Raw genomic sequence first — 18,978 nt, 5'->3', positions numbered from 1 at the left:
GTTAAGCTTAGAATTTTGAGGGGTCTTACAATTTTAAATAATCCCTAATAACAAATACATATCTTAATATAACAGTGCATATCTGCACATTACAAATACAAAAATACATATATGAATATATTGTTCATAAAATAAAAAATTACAAGTACAAAAATACCTCCTCCACTTTCTCTTCTTCAGATTCATAATCAGATGAAATAGGAGTTGCAATTTTTTAAATTCTCCTTATTTTACTGACTTTCTCTTTTTCATCAATTTTTGAATTTTTGAGGGTTTTGGGGATGAAGATTCACTCAATGCTTTTGATTTCATAATTTCCACAATCTTTTTTGGATCGTTACGCTACTTCGATCTCACCTCTTCTATGCTAACACCTCCCGTTGACTGAATATTAGTAAAAATCAAGTTAAATTCTTCATCTTGTGTTAAATCAAGACTAAATACTGGTAGTTCATCAAAATCTAAATTCGTCAGTGGAATACCACTAACTGAACTACTATGACGTGCATGTACTACCATTATCGCGTAACTCAAAAAAATTCAAAACGCAAAAAAAAATCCAAAAAAATAAATCACAAAAGAAGATTGAAAAATTCCAAAAATAATTTACAAAAAAGAAGTTATATTGAAAAAATAACATGCATTAACTGTAAAATCACCTTACCTTAATTATTGGGGAACAATATTTATCCAAAATTAGAGAGGAAATAGATGTATCTGAAAAAAATAAAAGGAAACATTATTGTGGAGGGCACTGAAATAGGGAAGGTGTCTTCAAAATAGATAAATGTAAATTAATTAGTGGAATCCACGCGCTTAACTCTAAAAATGTTAAAATATTGCTAGTTGTTCTATAAGTTGTAATTTTGAGAAAGTGTTGCTATTATTTGTAATTAAGGTCTTAAGTATGCTAGTTTATGTAATTTTTCCTATAAAATATAACGAAGGAATTACTATATCTAAACAAGTGTTCCTTTGTATGTCAATTTATTTAATATTCTAGCTGTGAGAATGATGAAATTATTGATAAGATTTCCCCTTTGAGTAGGCTCTACGTGACACAAATCTAAATTAGTTAGGTTAATAGGTTCTAAACACCAGATAGTAAAATAAAAATAACCAAAAAGATTCAACTAATTTTAGGCAATCAAAAAAGAGTAGTTAAAGTCGATGCAATGACTATAAAATTAATTAGATGGTACTAAACTAATACTAATTAAGATAAAGCTTGCCTGGCATCATCAGCGGAAGAAAGGAAATAACTTCTAGCACCACCACCAAGTGAGAGCATAACTTTAATGCCTCTACTTTCTTTGACGTGCTCTAATGTCATTGCTCAACCCAGTGTATGCATCAGCACTAGGATCACAATGACCAGCTAAGTTCAGCACTGGTTTTTGGCCATTACCAAAAACTACAAGGCAAATAATATTCACAATGACATAGTTATTTGATGCACAAGTACTGAGCAAGGTACCTTCATTCTCATTTTGGCCCCAATAAATTACAACCCCCCCTGCTTCTAATCTTAGTGCTAGAAAAAGTAGCATTAATGCTGAGAAAAGTAAACTATATTTGACATCGATAACTTAGAAGTCCTTTTTTTTGTGCTAACACTCAAAATAATTGGATAGGCTATATCAAAGTAGAGTTGTACACCTGTTATTTATAGTTGGTGGCTATGTGAGAAATTTGGTAGTATGTTTAAAATAGTCCGTTAAGTATTAACTGAGCAGATCTGGTTCTTTATGTTTGTTAAAAATACTCACTTTTGATATTTCTCAGATAATTCCATACTCGGATTGTTAAATTTAATTGAAACTGTACGGTAGAAATATATAGCGAAACTCAAATTTGGAAGTTTAGATTTTGTAGTTTATGTTATTTTGGTCTATTTCCAGAGGCTTGTGTAACTTGGGACAGTTAGATAAAAGGACACTTTGACAACTTATTTTGACAAATAGACACAAGTGTTGAAAAATTGAGAAAATAGACACCCTAATGAGGCCACTAAAAAAAGGTGTCAACCCTAGCACATAAGTTTTAAAATGTGCACTTTAGTCTACTTCCATTTTAGTCTCTATTTTTTAGAAACTACACTTTAGTCCATGTCCAAAAATATAAATATAAGATATTTAAGTTTTTAAAAAAAAATCAAATTTCTCAACCAAGCTCCACTACCAACCACTATTTGCCAATTTTCCAGCCATTTTTCGGTCATTTTTCATCAATTTTTCTGGCATCCATCAGAAAGTGACATTACCTCCATTATTTTAAGCCATTTTCTCGTATTTTAATCCCTACATTTTCATTCAAAAAGCTTGAAAATCAGTCCACATTTTGAAATTGATTCTAGGCTCAATAACAACATTCCAACACTCCTTAGCTTGTTTCTAAGCTCTAATTTGTTGCATTATTTTGGTGGTCAATGGAGAGGAGAAATCACGTACTATACCCATAGCAGGTTAGAAGAAGACGACTGCAATCTATTAAGTGTAGGATCATAAACCACTGTTCGTGTTTATTAAATACTATCATCAAGGTATATTATGTCTATAATAGAATACGTGATTGTTGGTGGTAAATTTTTTGGTGAATGGGAGGAGACTCCTAAATGTTGGATTTAGAAAATCACATCTACGGAGACAGTGTCCATTGCCCTTCGTTGCAATGGTTCATACGATGATATGGTTAAATGCGTAATGAAAAGCGGAGAATTAAGTTGTGATCCAAGCGATGTGGTCATTAGTTACTTGATGAACGGGAGCGAAAAAATCTATCCTATATTTATAAAAAATGATAGACACGTTAAATTGTACATGATTTGTGTTGATTCCAATAATTACAGGTCTATATTACAGGTTAAAGTTGTTGAAAGGTCCTGGAAAAAAGCTTTCACATCATCCTCACCCCCATCCCCAGCAGTGAATGATAGATCAATGAAATATGAGTGAATGGGTGGTTATGAATGGGATAATTGTGAAGAATTTAAAGAAGATGAGTATGAACGAGGTGAGGAGGGGCAGTCCAAACCACAAGCAAGCCAATCTTTCTCGGATGGCACCTAACTTTGTGTAGGACAAACATTTAAGGACAAGAATGTTTATGTAATTTTAAGTAAGAAAGTATTGAAGAAATACTAGACTATGCGAATTATTTATTTTATACTAACGCCGTTGTTGATTTCTACACATGATAGATAGGTTATCAATTTTTCAAGAAGTCGATTATTCACCAACTCGTAGGTTTATGATCAACTATTTGAATATATAGACAAGTTAAAATAATTAAAAAAAGAAAAATAAAATTAAATAAAATTAAAGTATAGCAATTAACACCTTTCAAACATTGTAAAGCAATTTAGATACATTAATTGTGACACCAAATCACTTTTGAACATGATCAAGTGATATTTAAGGCATGCTATAGTCGTAAATCAGTGAGATGGAACCAAAAAGGGGAGAAACAAAATAAACAAGCACCATCCAAGCAATGCAAAATAACTAGATATTAGCAAATAAGATTAGACGTGTCTAATATGTATAAGAAAGAGTGATGGTTGTGACTTGTGGTGTTTATGGGACAAGTCCTGTTTGAGAACAAGTAGTCCTTCTCAATGTATATGTTTATTCTAAGTAATTGGTTGTTACTACAATTACTCTTCTTTATACTCGGTTGATCGAGTGTTGAATTATTTTGTACTCTCATATGGTGATATTTAGTCACTTCTCAATGCTTGAATGGTGTTATTTATTGTAATACCCCATACTTTTTCAAGCTTAATTTCACTCCTAGAATGTAAAAGGTTAGATTTGAAGATGAATAACATTTGTTACATGTGAAATTTTCCAGATTTTGACTTTTTAGTGGACCTCCACAATAAGCTCGCGTCGTGGAGAGGTCCAATTTTCTAGTTTTCCATTTCCACTGACTCACCGTGATGGTGGTGCATCGAGGTGATGGTCAAAATGACAAATCAATAGAGCATCACGATAGATCCACATCGTAGAGAACTTCCAGTTCCCAGTCATCAAAAACTAGTGAGCCACCACGATAGTGGCATATCGCAGTGGCATGTTAAATCGAGAACATTTTGCCTTTTTCAGTTCTGATTAAAAGTTTTAAAAGAGCATATTAGTCAATTCTAAAGCCCCTAATTTGTCCAAATAGAGAATTAAGCATATCCCAAGCACTTTATGCTTAAATTCATCATTTTTTCTCTCAAGAAAAACCCTTGAGCTCCAAAGCTTCTTCTCCAAGAAATCAAATTCCTTCATTGTTTCTCCAAAAAAAGATCAAAATTAAGGATTTTCAAATTAAGAATCCATCTTCAAGAACTCAAATAGGAATCAAAAATTCAAGTTTCTTCATCTAATCATCTACCAAGGTATGTGGAGTTTATGAACAAGGATCTTCTTCTATCCTTGTGCCCAAAATCAAGTTTTAATTACAAATTTATATAATTTTGAATGAATGTACATGAGATTTGAATTAGGGTTCATATCCATTATTTCTATTTGCAAGATTATGAGTTTTTGAGAGATTTTGAAGATTAATTGCATGTCTATTTTCATATTTTCATGACTATTGCAGTAATTTTCAGATTTTGAGATGAATTATCATTGTTTTCATTTTTAAGCATGATTATTATGATGTTTTGACATGAACTTGATGCATGGGTTATTAAGCCCAAGTTTATATGTTGATATTCCAAGAAAGATGATTCTTTAAGCATCCTATGATCAGATTATTTACAGATTTTCAATAAAGTTTTAATCTTTTGATCCTTAAATAAGTTTTGGAATCTATTTTATAGATTTATTACAGATTACAAAAATTAGATCAGCTTTATTTACAGATTAACTCAGATAAATACATAATTGATTTTGAAATAACCCTTATTTTAGTTTTAAAATGGATTTCTAATAGATTGAGCATACAGTTTTAAAAGGAGTAGTATTAGCACCGAGCAGGAAGTGTAGGATTAGCGTGCCCTATCTTCTACAGAACTATGTAGATAACATAGGTACAGATTATTCCCATTCCAATATGGGTAATAGTTACAGATGTGATCACTTAACTCAGGTAATACTCCTTAGTAAGAGTATGACACCTCTTCCCATCGTAAGGTTTTCCCCTTAGGGGAATGAGATATTGGACTCCATGTTAGCTCACATGGTTTATATCGGTTAAGAGAACCTCCCTGCTAGTTAAATTAAAAGATTAACAGAAAAGCTTTTAGAAAACTAAGTATAAAGGCTCAAAATTTTATTTAGATTATTCTTCACAGAAAGATAATAGTTACAAATTTCAGCTTTTAGACTTCAGATTTAAGAGTGAGCCCTTTCTACACTTAGATAGTATAATTTAAAGACAGAGTATTAGCACAGCTTTTAGAACTAAATGTTATGACTCACTAGATTTACAAAGTAAGATTTGCTATTCATAATTTCAAATTTTAGTATTTCAGATTTCCAGCTTATGTGAGTGATTTACATTTAGCATGCTTTGTTTTATAAATTATGATGAGATAATATTTTACTTATGCATTTCACCCCCATATACTCAGTACACCCTCAAAGTACTGATCCATATATACGTTTATGTGCTACATTATCTCATAATATAGGTTTTAGGTGCTTAGTATCAGCAGCGTGAATAGTTCAAGCATCTACATCTACATCTGACAGTTGGTGAGTCCTCATAGTTTGGTGACTTAGTCATTCAGGTTATTTTCAGCTTATAAGTTTAGATGATTTAGCATTCTTTTCAGAAAGTTTGAGTTAGCCAGGGGTTTGTCCCAGTGGCTCTCTAGATATTAGTAGTAGAGGCTTGTCAGAATGCTAGATATTATTCAGACTTACAGTATTGATTTTCAGACATTATATTCAGATTATTCTCAGATATTTTAGAAAGTTTTCCACATATAGTATGACTCTTATGTCTGTGTTTCCTTTATTATGAGATTCAAACTTAGTAGTAGGTAGACAGGGTTAGCTTAAGGCTACTCATAGTCTTGAGCACTGTGTGACACCTCGGTACTAGATTTTGGGGCATTACAAACTTGGTATCAAATCCTAAGGTTATAAAAGTCCTAGGGAGTCAGACAAGCTGTGTTACGTAGAGTCTTGATCTTGGGTGTGAAGCGCACCATATTTATAAGCAAGAGGCTATGGGACATTCTTAGGAAATCATCTCTTTCTTTCATGATCTATCATGCTTACTGTATCTCTATCTTCTTTTAACTCATGCTTTTACATGATAGTTGAATATGCCTCCTCGTCAAGCTAACGCCCCCATAAATGATAACCAGCCACCCCAGCCCATTGATCCTCTGTATGACAAGGTATCCTATGTTGAGTTTAGGGCTGCCTTTCAGGCATTGGCCCAGGCAGTGACTGCCAATATTTAGGGCAACCATCAGGCTGCAGTCCCGCTACAGCAGAATGATGATTTAGCAGTATCCAAAATCAGAAACTTTATTAGAATAAATCCGCCATAGTTCTTTGGGTCAAAAGCAGGTGAGGACCCACAGATTTATTTAGATGAGGTGAAGAAGATCACCCAGATTTTGTATATTTTTTAAGAGGAGAGTGTAGAGTTGGCATCTTATAGGTTGAAAGATATAGAGTATGATTAGGTAGTTATAGAAAAGAATAGTAGAGGAGAGAATGCTGCTCCTATGAGTTGGTAGGTATTTTGAGATACTTTTTTAGATAGATTCTTTCTGATAAGATGAGAGAATCTAAGATAGAGGATTTTGTAAACCTAAGGTAGGGCTTAATGACATTGAAGGAGTACTACCTTAAGTTCAATCAGTTGTCTAAGTATGCCCTAGATACGATGGTTGATCCTAAGGCAAGTATGAGTAAGTTTGTTACTGGAGTATCTAGATTGGTAGTCAAGAAGTGTAGGACTACCATGCCTATTAGAGATATGTATCTTGCTAGATTGATGATTCATGCTTAGCAGATTTAGGCAGAGAAGTTAAAAGAAAGAGCTAGAAGTAATAAAAAGGCTAGAACTAGGCAGTTTGAGTATGGCCAGGATAGGTCTGGAGGGGGGAATCATTCACAGTTTCAAAATTATTCATCTATGTCAGTACCATCTTCAGCTGGTGCTCCCACTTCTAGAGATAGACAGGAAAAGTGGGGTAAGTCTTCTATGTCCAGATCTTAGAATAGTATGAGTGAAAGGCCCAGTTATCCTCCATGTGCTAAGTGTGGTAAGAATTACCTAATGAGTGTTAAGATGGATAGAAGGGTTGTTATGGTTGTGGTAAGTTGGGTCATAGAATTAGAGAGTGTCTGCATGCTAAGCAGGAAAATAGAGATGTTCATCCCCAGACTCAAGCTACTAGTGCACTAACTTCTTTAGGTAGCCCAGTCTCTCTTTAAGGCGTATCATCCAGTATCGGTGGTAGTCAGCGCCAGAATTGGTTTTATGCTTTACCATCCCATCAGGAGAAGGAGAATTCACTAAATGTTATTACTGGTATGTTTCGTGTCTTTCATATTTATGTTTATGTGTTGTTAGACCCTGGGTCAATTTTCTTTTATATGACCTCATTAGTTGCAATGAATTTTGAAATGAGTTCTAAAAAGATCCCTGAGCTTTCTTGGCTTCTACCCCAGTAGGTGAGTCAGTTTTTGCCAAATAGATCTATAGAAAGTGTTCTATCATTGTCCTTCACAAAATAATGTTAGCAGATCTAATAGAGTTAGATATGGTTGACTTTGATCATATTCTTAGCATGGATTGGCTCTATTCTTGTTATGCATCCATAGATTGTCGCACCCGAGTGGTGAAGTTTCAATTTCCAAATAATCCAGTATTTGAGTGGAAAGGTCATTCAGTGTCTCCCAAGAGTCATTTCATATCTTATCTTAAAGTCAGAAAGTTAATTTCTAAAAGGTGTATCTATCATCTAGTTTGAGCCATGGATACTAAGTTTGAGACTTCAATAGTTCAGTCAGTAAGTGTAGTCAATGAGTTTCCTAATATTATTCCCGAAGATTTGCTAGGGGCACCACCCGATAGGGAAATAGAATTTGGCATTGACCTTCCCCCAGATAATCAGCCTTATTCTATTCCTCCATATCGTATGGATCCCACCAATGTTAAAGAGTTAAAAGATCAACTCAAAGATCTTTTAGATAAAAGTTTCATAAGGCCTAGTATTTCTCTATGGGGTGCTCTCATTTTATTCATGCAAAAGAAAAATGGTTCTTTGTGTATGTGCATTGACTATCAGCTGAATAAAGTTACAGTCAAAAACAAATATCCACTTCCTAGAATTGATGAATTATTTTATCAACTCCAAGGTGCAAATTATTTCTCCAAGATAAACCTTAGATCCGACAATCATCAGCTTAAAGTGAGGGAATTTGATATTCCAAAGACAACTTTCAAAACCTGTTATGGTCATTTTGAGTTTCTAGTCATGTTCTTCAGACTAACAAATACCCCAGCAGCCTTCATGGACTTGATGAATAGAGTTTTCAAACAGTATCTGGACATGTTTTCCATAGACTTTATCGATGATATTCTTGTCTAGTCTCGTAGTGAGGATGATCATGCAGACCATCTTAGAATTGTGTTGCAAACTCTTAGAGATCACCAGTTATTCGCCAAATTCAGCAAATGTGAATTTTAGCTAAGGTCAGTAGCTTTCCTTGGTCATATTATTTCCAGTAAGGGTATTAGAGTTGATCCCCAAAAGATAGAAGCCGTAAGAAATTGGCCTAGACCTATCTCTCCATCAGACATTAGGAGTTTCTTAGGTTTAGCTGGTTATTACATATGTTTTGTTGAGGGTTTCTCATCTATTGCATCTCCTATGTTTAGATTGACCAAAAAGAAAGTTAAGTTCCTGTGGTCAAATTTCTGCGAGAAGAGTTTTCAGGAGTTGAAGACTCAACTAACTTCAGCCCCAGTTTTACCATTACCCAATGGTACTGATGGTTTTGTGGTGTATTATGATGCTTCTAGAGTTGGTCTGGGCTATGTGTCGATGCAGAGAAGTAAGGTTATAGCCTATGCCTCTAGACAGCTTAAGCCTCATGAAAAAAATTACCCTACCCATGATCTTAAATTAGCTGTTGTTGTTTCTTTAAAAATATGGAGAAGTTATCTTTATAGGGTGCATGTTGATGTGTTCACAGATCACAAAAGTTTGCAGTATGTGTTTACTCAGAGGGAGTTAAATCTTCGTTAGATAAGGTAGTTAGAATTGTTGAAGGATTATGACATGAGTGTGCTATATCATCGGGCAAGGCCAATGTAGTGGAAGACGCCCTTAGTAGATTGTCTATGGGCATTGTTGCTCATATGGAGAATGCTAAGAAGGAGTTAGTTTGGGAATTTCACCGATTAGCTAGATTAGGCGTGAGATTGGTTAATTCAGCAGAAGGGAATGTTTAGGTTCAGAGTAGTTCTGAATCTTCTCTAGTTTCGAAAGTGAAAGAAAAGCAGGATAAGGATTCTAGTTTAGTCAAACTAAAAGAGTCAGTTAAAGATCAAAAGATTGGTGTTTTCACCCAAGGAGGAGATAGTGTGTTGAGGTACCAGAGTAGATTATGTGTGCCAGATGTTGATGATTTGAGGTAGCGGATTATAGCAAAACGCATGGTGCATGTTATTCTATTCATCTAAAAGCCACCAAGATGTACTGTGACTTGTGGGAAATGTATTGGTGGAGTGGTATGAAGAGAGATATAGCAGAGTTTGTAGCCAAGTGTGCAACTTATCAACAGGTTAAGGTAGAGCACCAAAGATCTGGTGGTACATTGCAAGAGTTTGGTATCCTCACTTGGAAGTGGGAAGAGGTGAATATAGATTTTATGACTGGTTTACCCAATTCATGTCGTCAGCATGAATCGATTTGGGTCATTGTAGATAGATTGACTGAGTCAGCATATTTCTTGCTAGTTCACACGTCCTATATAGCTGAAGATTATGCTAAGTTGTGTATCAGAGAGTTAGTTAGATTTCATAGAGTTCCTTTATCCATCATCTCTGATAAGGGTACTCAGTTTACGTTTCAGTTTTGGAGAGCCTTTCAGAAGGGTCTTGGTACCCAAGTTCATCTTAGTTCATCCATTCATCCATAGACAGATGGTTAGGTAGAAAGGACCATTCAGAATCTAAAGGATATGTTGAGGGCATATGTTCTTGAGTTCAGAGGTAGTTGGAATGAGCATTTGACATTGATTGAGTTCGCTTATAACAATAGTTACCATGATAGTATTCAGATGGCCCCGTTTGAAGCTCTTTACGGGCGGAGATGTAGAACGCCAATTGGTTGGTTCAAAGTGGGCGAGGCTGCTTTAATTGGTCCAGATATGGTGTTTGAGGCCATGGAGAAAGTTTAGTTGATTCGAGAGAGATTGACAGAATTTCAGAGTCGTCAGAAATCTTATGCAGACGTAAGAGGAAGAGATCTTAAGTTTAAGGTTGATGATCTTGTGTATTTGAAAGTTTCACCCATGAAAGAGATGAAGAGATTTGGCAAAAGGGGAAGCTTAGTCCCCCATATATAGGCCCCTTCCAGATTTTAAGTTATGTTGGGAAGGTGGCGTATGAACTTGAGCTACCCACAGATTTATACTCAGTTCATCCGGTATTTCATATGTCCTTGTTGAAGAAGTGCATGGATGATTCAGACATCGTAGTTCCTCTAGAAAGTACAGCTATTTAGAGTAGCTTTTCTTACCAAGAATTTCCAATAGAGATTATTGATCATCAGATTCTTAGACTAAGGAACAAAAAAGTTCTCTTGGTCATGGTTCTGTGGCGAAATTAGTCTGTTGAGGGTGCTACTTGGGAAGCAGAAGCAGACATGCATACCAAGTATCCTCATCTCTTCTCCAAGAACTCAGATTCAAACGTAGGTAATAGTCTTCCTTCATTCAGTTCTTTTCCAATCTCAGATTCAGCTATATAGGTGTCTTTGTTAAACTCATGCACTCGCAGATCAGTTCAGTATTTCAGTATGTTTTAGATTCAGTTATACAATTTATTTAAGTTGTGCATAATATCTTATAGCCCCAGATTCCTCGGTATTTTCAGTTTAACTAGAAATATTTGAGGACGAATGTTCCCAAGGGGGAGATATTGCAATACCCCGCACTTTTTTCTAGCTTAATTTCATTCCTAGAAAGTCAAAGGTTAGCTTTGAAGATTAATAACTTTTGTTAGATATGAAATTTTATAGATTTTAACTTTGTATCGTGTAGATAATTGAATAATCTTTCCATCGATACCAATTTTGCCAAAATCTGATACTCGGTTGAGGAGTTATAGCATTTTTAGTAATGCAGTGCGTCACCTAAGCAATCACCACATTGCGGTGAAGGTTAAATTCCTATTTGTCAATTTCCAGTCGACCACCGTGATAAGCTTGAATCGCGGAGAGTTGTAATTTCCAGTTGTCCATTTCCAGTGGCTCAACGCGATGGTGGCGCATCGCGGTGATGGCCCAAATGACAAATCAGTAGAGCATAGCGTAGATCTGCGTCAAGGAGAACTTCCAGTTCCCAGTCGTCAAAAACCAGTGAGCCACCGCGATAGTGGTGTGTCGCGATGGCATGTTAAATTGGGAAAATTTTTCCTTTTCTAGTTTTGATTACAAGTTTAAACAGAGCATAATTGTCGATTCCCAATCCCCCAATTCGTCCAAAATAAAGAATTAAGCATATCCCAAGCACTTTATGCTTAAATTCATCAATTTTTGTCTCAAGCAAAACCCTAGAGCTTCAAAGCTTCTTCTCTAAGAAATCAAATTCCTCCATTGTTTCTCCAAGAAAGCTCAAAATTAAGAATTTCCAAATCAAGATAATCAAGAATCCTTCTTCAAGAACTAAAATAGGAATCAAAAATTCAAGTTTCTTCATCTAATCATCTACCAAGGTATGTGGAGTTTATGAACAAGGATCCTCTTCCATACTTATGCCCAAAACCAAGTTTTAATTACAAATTTATATGATTTGGAATGAATATACATGAGATTTGAATTAGGGTTCATACCCATTATTGCTATTTGTAAGACTATGAGTTTTTGAGATATTTTGAAGATGAATTGCATGTTTATTTTCATATTTTCATGCCTATTATAGTAATTTCCAGATTTTGAGATGAATTATCATTGTTTTCATTTTCAAGCATGATTATTATAATGTTTTACATGAATTTGATGCATGGGTTATTAAGCCCAATTTTATATGTTGATATTCCAAGAAAGATGATGCTCTAAGCATTCTATGATTAGATTATTTACAAATTTTCAATAAAGTTTGGATTTTTTGATCCTCAGTTAAGTTTTGGAATCTACTTTACAAATTTATTACAGATTACAGAAAATAGATCAGCTTTATTTCTAGATTAACTCAGATAAATGCATAATTGGTTTTGTATTAACCTTTATGCTAGTTTTAAAGTGGATTTCCAACAGATTGAGCATACAGTTTTAAAAGGAGTAGTATTTAGCACCAATAGGGAAGTGTGGGATTAGCATGCCCTATCTATCATAGAACTACGTAGCCAACATAGGTACAGATTATGAGATTATTCCCATTCTAATATGGGTGAAAGTTACAGATGTGGTCACTTAGCTCAGGTTATACTCCTTGGCAAGAGTATGACACCTCTTCCTATAGTGAGGTTTTCCCCTTAGAGGAACGAGATGTTGACTCCATGTTAGCTCACATGGTTTATGTCGGTTAAGAAAAACTCCCTGCTAGTTAAAGTAAAAGATTAACAGAAAAGCTTTTAGAAAACTAAGTGTAAAGGCTCAAAATTTTATTCAGATTATGCTTCACAAAAAGATAAGAGTTACAAATTTCAGCTTTAAGACTTCAGATTTAAGAGTGAGCCCTTTCTACACTTAGACAGTATGATTTAAAGACAGAGTATTAGCACAACTTTTAGAACTAAATGTTATGACTCACTAAATTTACAAAGTACTATTTGCTATTCATGATTTCAAATTTTTGTATTTCAGATATTCTAGCTTATGTGAGTCATTTACATTTAGCATTGATTGTTTTACAAATTATGATGATGAGATGATGTTTTACGTATGTATTTCACCCCTATATACTTAGTACATCCTTAAAGTACTAATCCACATATACGTCTATGTGCTACATTATCTCATAATGTAGGGTTCAAGTGCTCAGTATCAGCAGCGTAAGTATGTGAGCATCTCCATCTACATCCGACAGTTGGTGAGTCCTCATAGTTCGGGGACTCAGTCGTTCGGTTTATTTTTAGCTTATCGGTTTATATGATTCAGTATTATTTTAAGACAGTTCGAGTCAGCTGGGGGTTTGTCCCAGTAGCTCTCTAAATATTAGTAGTCGAGGCTTGTCAGACTGCTAGCTATTATTCAGGCTTACAATATTGATTTTCAGACATTTTATTCAGATTATTCTCAGTTATTTCAGACAGTTTTCCATATATAGTATGACTCTTGTGTCTATGTTTTCTTTATTATGAGATTCAGACTTAGTTGAAGGCAGACAGGGTTAGCTTAAGGCTACTCATAGTCTTGAGCACCGTGTGTTGCCTCAGGACCAGGTTTCAGGGCATTACATTTATTTTAGTTTAGTTTAGTTTATTTCTCCCATTTTTAGTCTCGTCTTACTTGTCGATGGAATTAAATAATTGATGCTAGACATATGAAGATATCATGAATATATTATAGATAAATATATGCATCTATATCAGACTAAATTAATAGTCATGTATCAACCAATTGAGTATAGTGAAAAGTAAGACGAGACTAAAAAGGAGAGAAATAAAATAAAATAACATCATTCAAACAATGAAAAGTGACTAAATATCATCATATAAGAGTAGAAAATAATTGAACACTATATCAAATGAGTATAAGAAAGAGCAATGGTAATAACAATCAATTACTCAGAACAAACGTCTGCATTGAGAAGGACTACTTGTTCTCAAACACTACTTATCCTATGAACATGTAACACCCCGAGTCTGTACCCCGGACGCTACACGGTGCTCAAAATATCAAAGGACCACAAGCTAACCCATGACTGGTACCTGCTGTAATAACTGAATAATAATAATACTGTAATATGAGAAAATTAGGCAAAAACTTTCCATAAGGTTCAAATTTGTAGATAAAACTGAATACGGTATAATAATACCAAAACTAAAATATTTGTCTGAAAATACTTCTAGTCTGAAAAGCCTCTAAACTGTCTGAACTATGGAGTTAATGGGACAAGACCCCAACTAAATCCAACTACTAAAAGTGAACTAATAACTAAAATACTGAAAGAAAACAATCATGTCCTCAAACTATGAGGACTCACCACTAACTCTGACTGCTAAAAGTCTGAACTACTAAGGGTGTTCGGGATCCCGTGCGTCTGAACCTATGATATAAGACATCATAGCTGAAGAGAAAATTACACGTCAGTACTTTGAATGTACTGGTATGTAAAGTGAAGTAGGCTGAAATGCATGGGTTTGTATGCATGAGCAATACTGACTGAATGACATGAGTATAACTGACTGGGAGTACATGCATGAATACGTAAACTGTAACTGAGATTGTGGTGACACTGAATACTAATTAACTGATATTTAATTATACTGACACTGTATTACTGATAACTGAGTAACTGTATCTAACAGTCTTGATTCTGTGGAACTATACTGAGTTTCGTACGGAGCTGAGTGACTATGTCTGACAATCCTGAGTCTATAAAAATGAACTAAGTTCTATACTGAAACTAAATATAAAACTAAGACTGTGAGAAGTAATCATCTAACCGACATGCCCCTTCTCTAACTGCTTTGGGGTCTAACCTATAACCTCAGTTGGAAGGTATCAATATTATGCCACGGGTAAGGACAAGTTGACCCACCGTCATCTGGTAGGTGCTCTGAAAGAGAACGGTGGGACCGTCAACAGGCAGGGTAAATCTCCTCATCAACCCTCAACTGGCAAGTTGATGTCTCAACCTATACTGGCTACGTAGCTCTGCAACTTAAGGACTGCTTCTAAGAATCATGCCCTCTACTAGCAGGTGAGTCCTCATCCTTGGGTTCACTCGGTGCTGAATCATACTCCTAACTAAATAGACACTGAACTGATTCCTAGACTGTACTAAGCTTGACTGAACTTTTACTGATTGTACTTTTTGACTGAACTAAATTGAGTTTACTGAGTTTTCATTGACCGACGGATTACTACTGAATTCTGCTAACTAATTGAGTTTACTAAAGACTTAGCTGAATACTAAACGGGACTGGACTGATACTAAGTTTACTGGGTTTTTTCTAAGTTTTGTAACTAACTAAGAGTACTACTGATTGTGACCCAACCAAAACTATTCTTTAACTGACGTTGGCTCTAGGTATACAGCTAAATTGTCGGGCATTAAATACCCCCAGGACTCAATTGCATGAATAATAATAAGACATGATAATTCTTAGAAACATAACAATAGTCACTATACACAATGAAATCAATGAGGAATTTCATCAAGCACTTGAAAATCTTGAACTTGTACATGTATAGGAATGCATACTATCATATCATAAGTACACAAAACAATTCGCATAGGCCTTCCAACAAAGACTTTCAAGGCATAGCTTTAACATGGTAGTCATTTTGAACATGTAGTTCTAGCATGAAGTCACCTATGAATCACAAGGCACAATTTATTCAGTTAGCCATTTTGACAAACACATGAGAGGAATAACCTTGTGATTGGGCATGAATAATAAACCAATACATCATGGCTACATCGAACCAATTCAATTTCAAGGACTTCAACCCATATGCTAATATAAATTCATGAAACATCACAACTTGGAAATCATACAACAAGATTAACATGAGTACAATACAACCCACAACATGGGAATCATGATTCAAGATTTTAAAAGAGGTTTCTTGAACTCCAAGGGTGAAAAGGACCCTTAGATGAACACTTCACATACCTTGATGCTTAATTTTGAGAAGATTGATGGTAAAATTCTTGAGATTTGAACTTAGAGTGAAAGCCCTAAGACTTGTTCTTGAGATAATTTGAGAGAAAGTGAGTATATTTTGGTAAATTAAGGAATTTCATGTTTTTTGGCTGAATAAGGGTGGGGGAAAATGGCCCATTTTCCCCCACCACCCATATTAAAATAATGTTGAACAGGGCTACCCTCGCCTCACGACCCCTGCTTGGGTCAAGTAGCCATCATAACATAACCCCTGCTCGGGTTAAGCAGCCATCGCAATGCGACCCTTAGCTGGGTTGACTGGCCCTCGCGACGCAGGGCTATCGCGACCCCTCACTGTCTTGGGCATCCAAACTCGCCCTTACGCTAGTCCAAAAAATCTAAAACTCGCCTAAGATGACCTACAAGTGACCCTGATCATGAATCAATTTGAAAATCAACATTCTAAGGTCGGGAAGGTCGGAAAAAAAATCCTCCAATTTTTAAAGGGTAAAATGATTCTAATTCTTGATACTTGGCTGAAATTTTCTAAGTCTGGGACCCTTAACAAGATTTAAAGGACTGAATTAAGCTTAGAATCTTATGGGGTCTTACAGAATACCTACAAGTCATAACCATCACTCTTCTTTATGCTCATTAGACATGTCTAATCTCATTTGATGACATCTAGTTGTTTTGCATTGCTTGAATAGTACTTATTTATTTTATTTTATTTCTTTTCTTTTTAGTCTCATTGATGTGTGAGCCCATGCTAACACATTTGAAGCTTTTAACTCTAAATAATTGCAAAGCCTTGAGCAACTTTAGTCGTTTTTTATTAGTTTACTTTGGTTTTGCAGTAAAAGTAGAGAAGAAGGATAACCACAAATAAAGAAAGCAAAAAGTATGAAATTGGAAGCAATTGAAAAGCTAAGTATGGCTGACGACATCCATGACACATCGTCAGCCTAGTAATGGCTGTCAAGGATGCCGTCAAAATTAAATAAAAGAGGGGAGTTGCAGGAAGTTTTGTGACGACCTTCATGACACGTCGTCAAGATCCTGATAGGCTGTCACTGTCGTCGTCAACGTTAGGCAGCAGAATCTGAATTTGTAGAGAAGCTGACGACGTCCATAACAGGCCATCAAAATCATGATAGGCCGTCACAATTGTCGTCATCTATTCCGAAGAACATCTGAAACTTTAATTTTATTTCCTTATTTAGGATTAACTATTTAAATCCTTGTTTTAGGATTTTTCTATTATCCATCAATTAATTGACATATCCTACAACATACGATTTTTTCTTCTCCCTCTCTCAAAGAAAAATATTTTGGTGGTTTGCCTTGTGATTCAACTGAAAGAACACTTTTTATTTTCTTCATTATTGTAAGTTAATCCTTTCAATTATGAATTCAACTTGTGTGCTTATTTCCTGCATCATGAGTATCTAAACACTCTTAACCTGGATTATGGAATCTAGGGTTAGGTCATGATAAGGTGTTGATTAATTACTCAAGGTTGTTAGGATTTCTTGATAATTCTGATATTCTAACTTATATCTGTTGGTTGCAAACAATAGGCATACCTACTTTGGTTTGCTTGAGAAAGAAATCATAAATAGTAGGAAGTGAATTATCGACAGGGACTTGAAAAGGCTTCATTTAATAATCAGCGTTGTAACAAGGTTGATTAACTTGAGATAAAATCTGGGCAGTGAGTTGTGATTCCCTAAGTCCGAGAGGATTAGAAAATTAGATGCTTGAATAGGTCGAGAGACATTCGAGCATACTATCGATAGAGATAGCTGGTCATCCTAACCACCGTGAGAACCTTGAGTTATTTATATCATCTCTCATACACCATAAACCCTAGTGAACATAATTCCGATTATTTCATAAAATATTGATTACAAACATTAATTTCAAAGTGACTAATAATTGTCTAAAAAATTTAAACCCCCATTTTAGGAAACAGTAAACTACCAGTGAATTATTTCGTAAACAACTTGAGTTCACACCCTATTCCCTGTGGTATTCGACCCCAACCTAGTTGGGTTTTATATTGACAACGATCGCTTACACCCGTTCAAGAGTGTAGTTTGAGCGTTATCACTCATCTTACAAATTAATGACTATAGAATGCATTAAATATCACTTGATCATGTTCAAAAGTAATTTAGAGTCACAATTGATGTATCTAAATTATTTTACGGTGCTTGAAAGATGTTGATTATCATACTTTAATTTTATTTAATTTAATTTCTCTCTTTTTGTCATTATTTTAACTTGTCCATATATTCAGATAGTTGATCATAGACCTATGAGTTGGTGAATAATCAACTTGTCGAAAAATTGATAATCTATCTATTATGTGAAGAAATCAACAATGGCATCAGTATATAATAAATAATTTTCATACTCTAGTATTTCTTCAATCTCTTTCTACTTCGTCAATTTTAAGAAGCTCCAACTGCGCCTTATTTAACATTACAACTCTTCCAGGCATATAATGATAGGGTCTATAGTAAACCTTAATAATCGATTATAGAAGACATAAACATTCTTTAGACCTTTTTTAACGGTCACTTTTTTAGTAGCCTTACTAGATAAATGACAGAGACCTTTTTTAGCTCCTTCATGTTCATTTGTTCATCCTTTTCTCATTTTGATTCAACAATAACAATGTCTCCAATTCTCATTTGAAACACTCATTAGCTTGTTCCAAAACTTTAATATATTGCATTATTTCGGTGGTCGTCGGAAAAGCGATATCAAGTATTGTACGAAAATCAAGTAAGAGGAAGACAACTCAGTCTATTAAGTCTAGGATCATAAATGAACTTGTCCTCCTTGTCCAAATTTCTGGCACACTAACCGATGAAATTTGAAAAAACAAAAATCACCATACAATCAGCAAGAACAGTCATAATCCATCAACAATCAAATAAATATCAACTTAAAATCATAGATTTTCAGTAAAATCAAGCTCCATTTTTAAAATAAAAT

General features: G+C 34.8%; 1 protein-coding gene across 1 annotated transcript in view; it reads right to left on the bottom strand.

The window, feature by feature from the left end:
• LOC107844524 (acidic endochitinase-like) overlaps window positions 1-2,210 on the bottom strand; it is a 38,983-nt gene extending 36,773 nt beyond the window's left edge. Inside the window, 3 exon segments of the mRNA XM_047412191.1 lie at window positions 1,233-1,306; window positions 1,308-1,555; window positions 2,186-2,210. Coding sequence (XP_047268147.1) covers window positions 1,233-1,306; window positions 1,308-1,555; window positions 2,186-2,210 — 347 coding nt within the window.
• Window positions 2,211-18,978: the final 16,768 nt, after the last annotated feature.

The sequence above is a fragment of the Capsicum annuum genome, chromosome 5 (assembly GCF_002878395.1).
Source record: "Capsicum annuum cultivar UCD-10X-F1 chromosome 5, UCD10Xv1.1, whole genome shotgun sequence".
NCBI lineage: Eukaryota > Viridiplantae > Streptophyta > Magnoliopsida > Solanales > Solanaceae > Capsicum > Capsicum annuum.
Note: the sequence above shows the minus strand (reverse complement) of the source record. Positions and strands in the feature narration are given on the sequence as shown.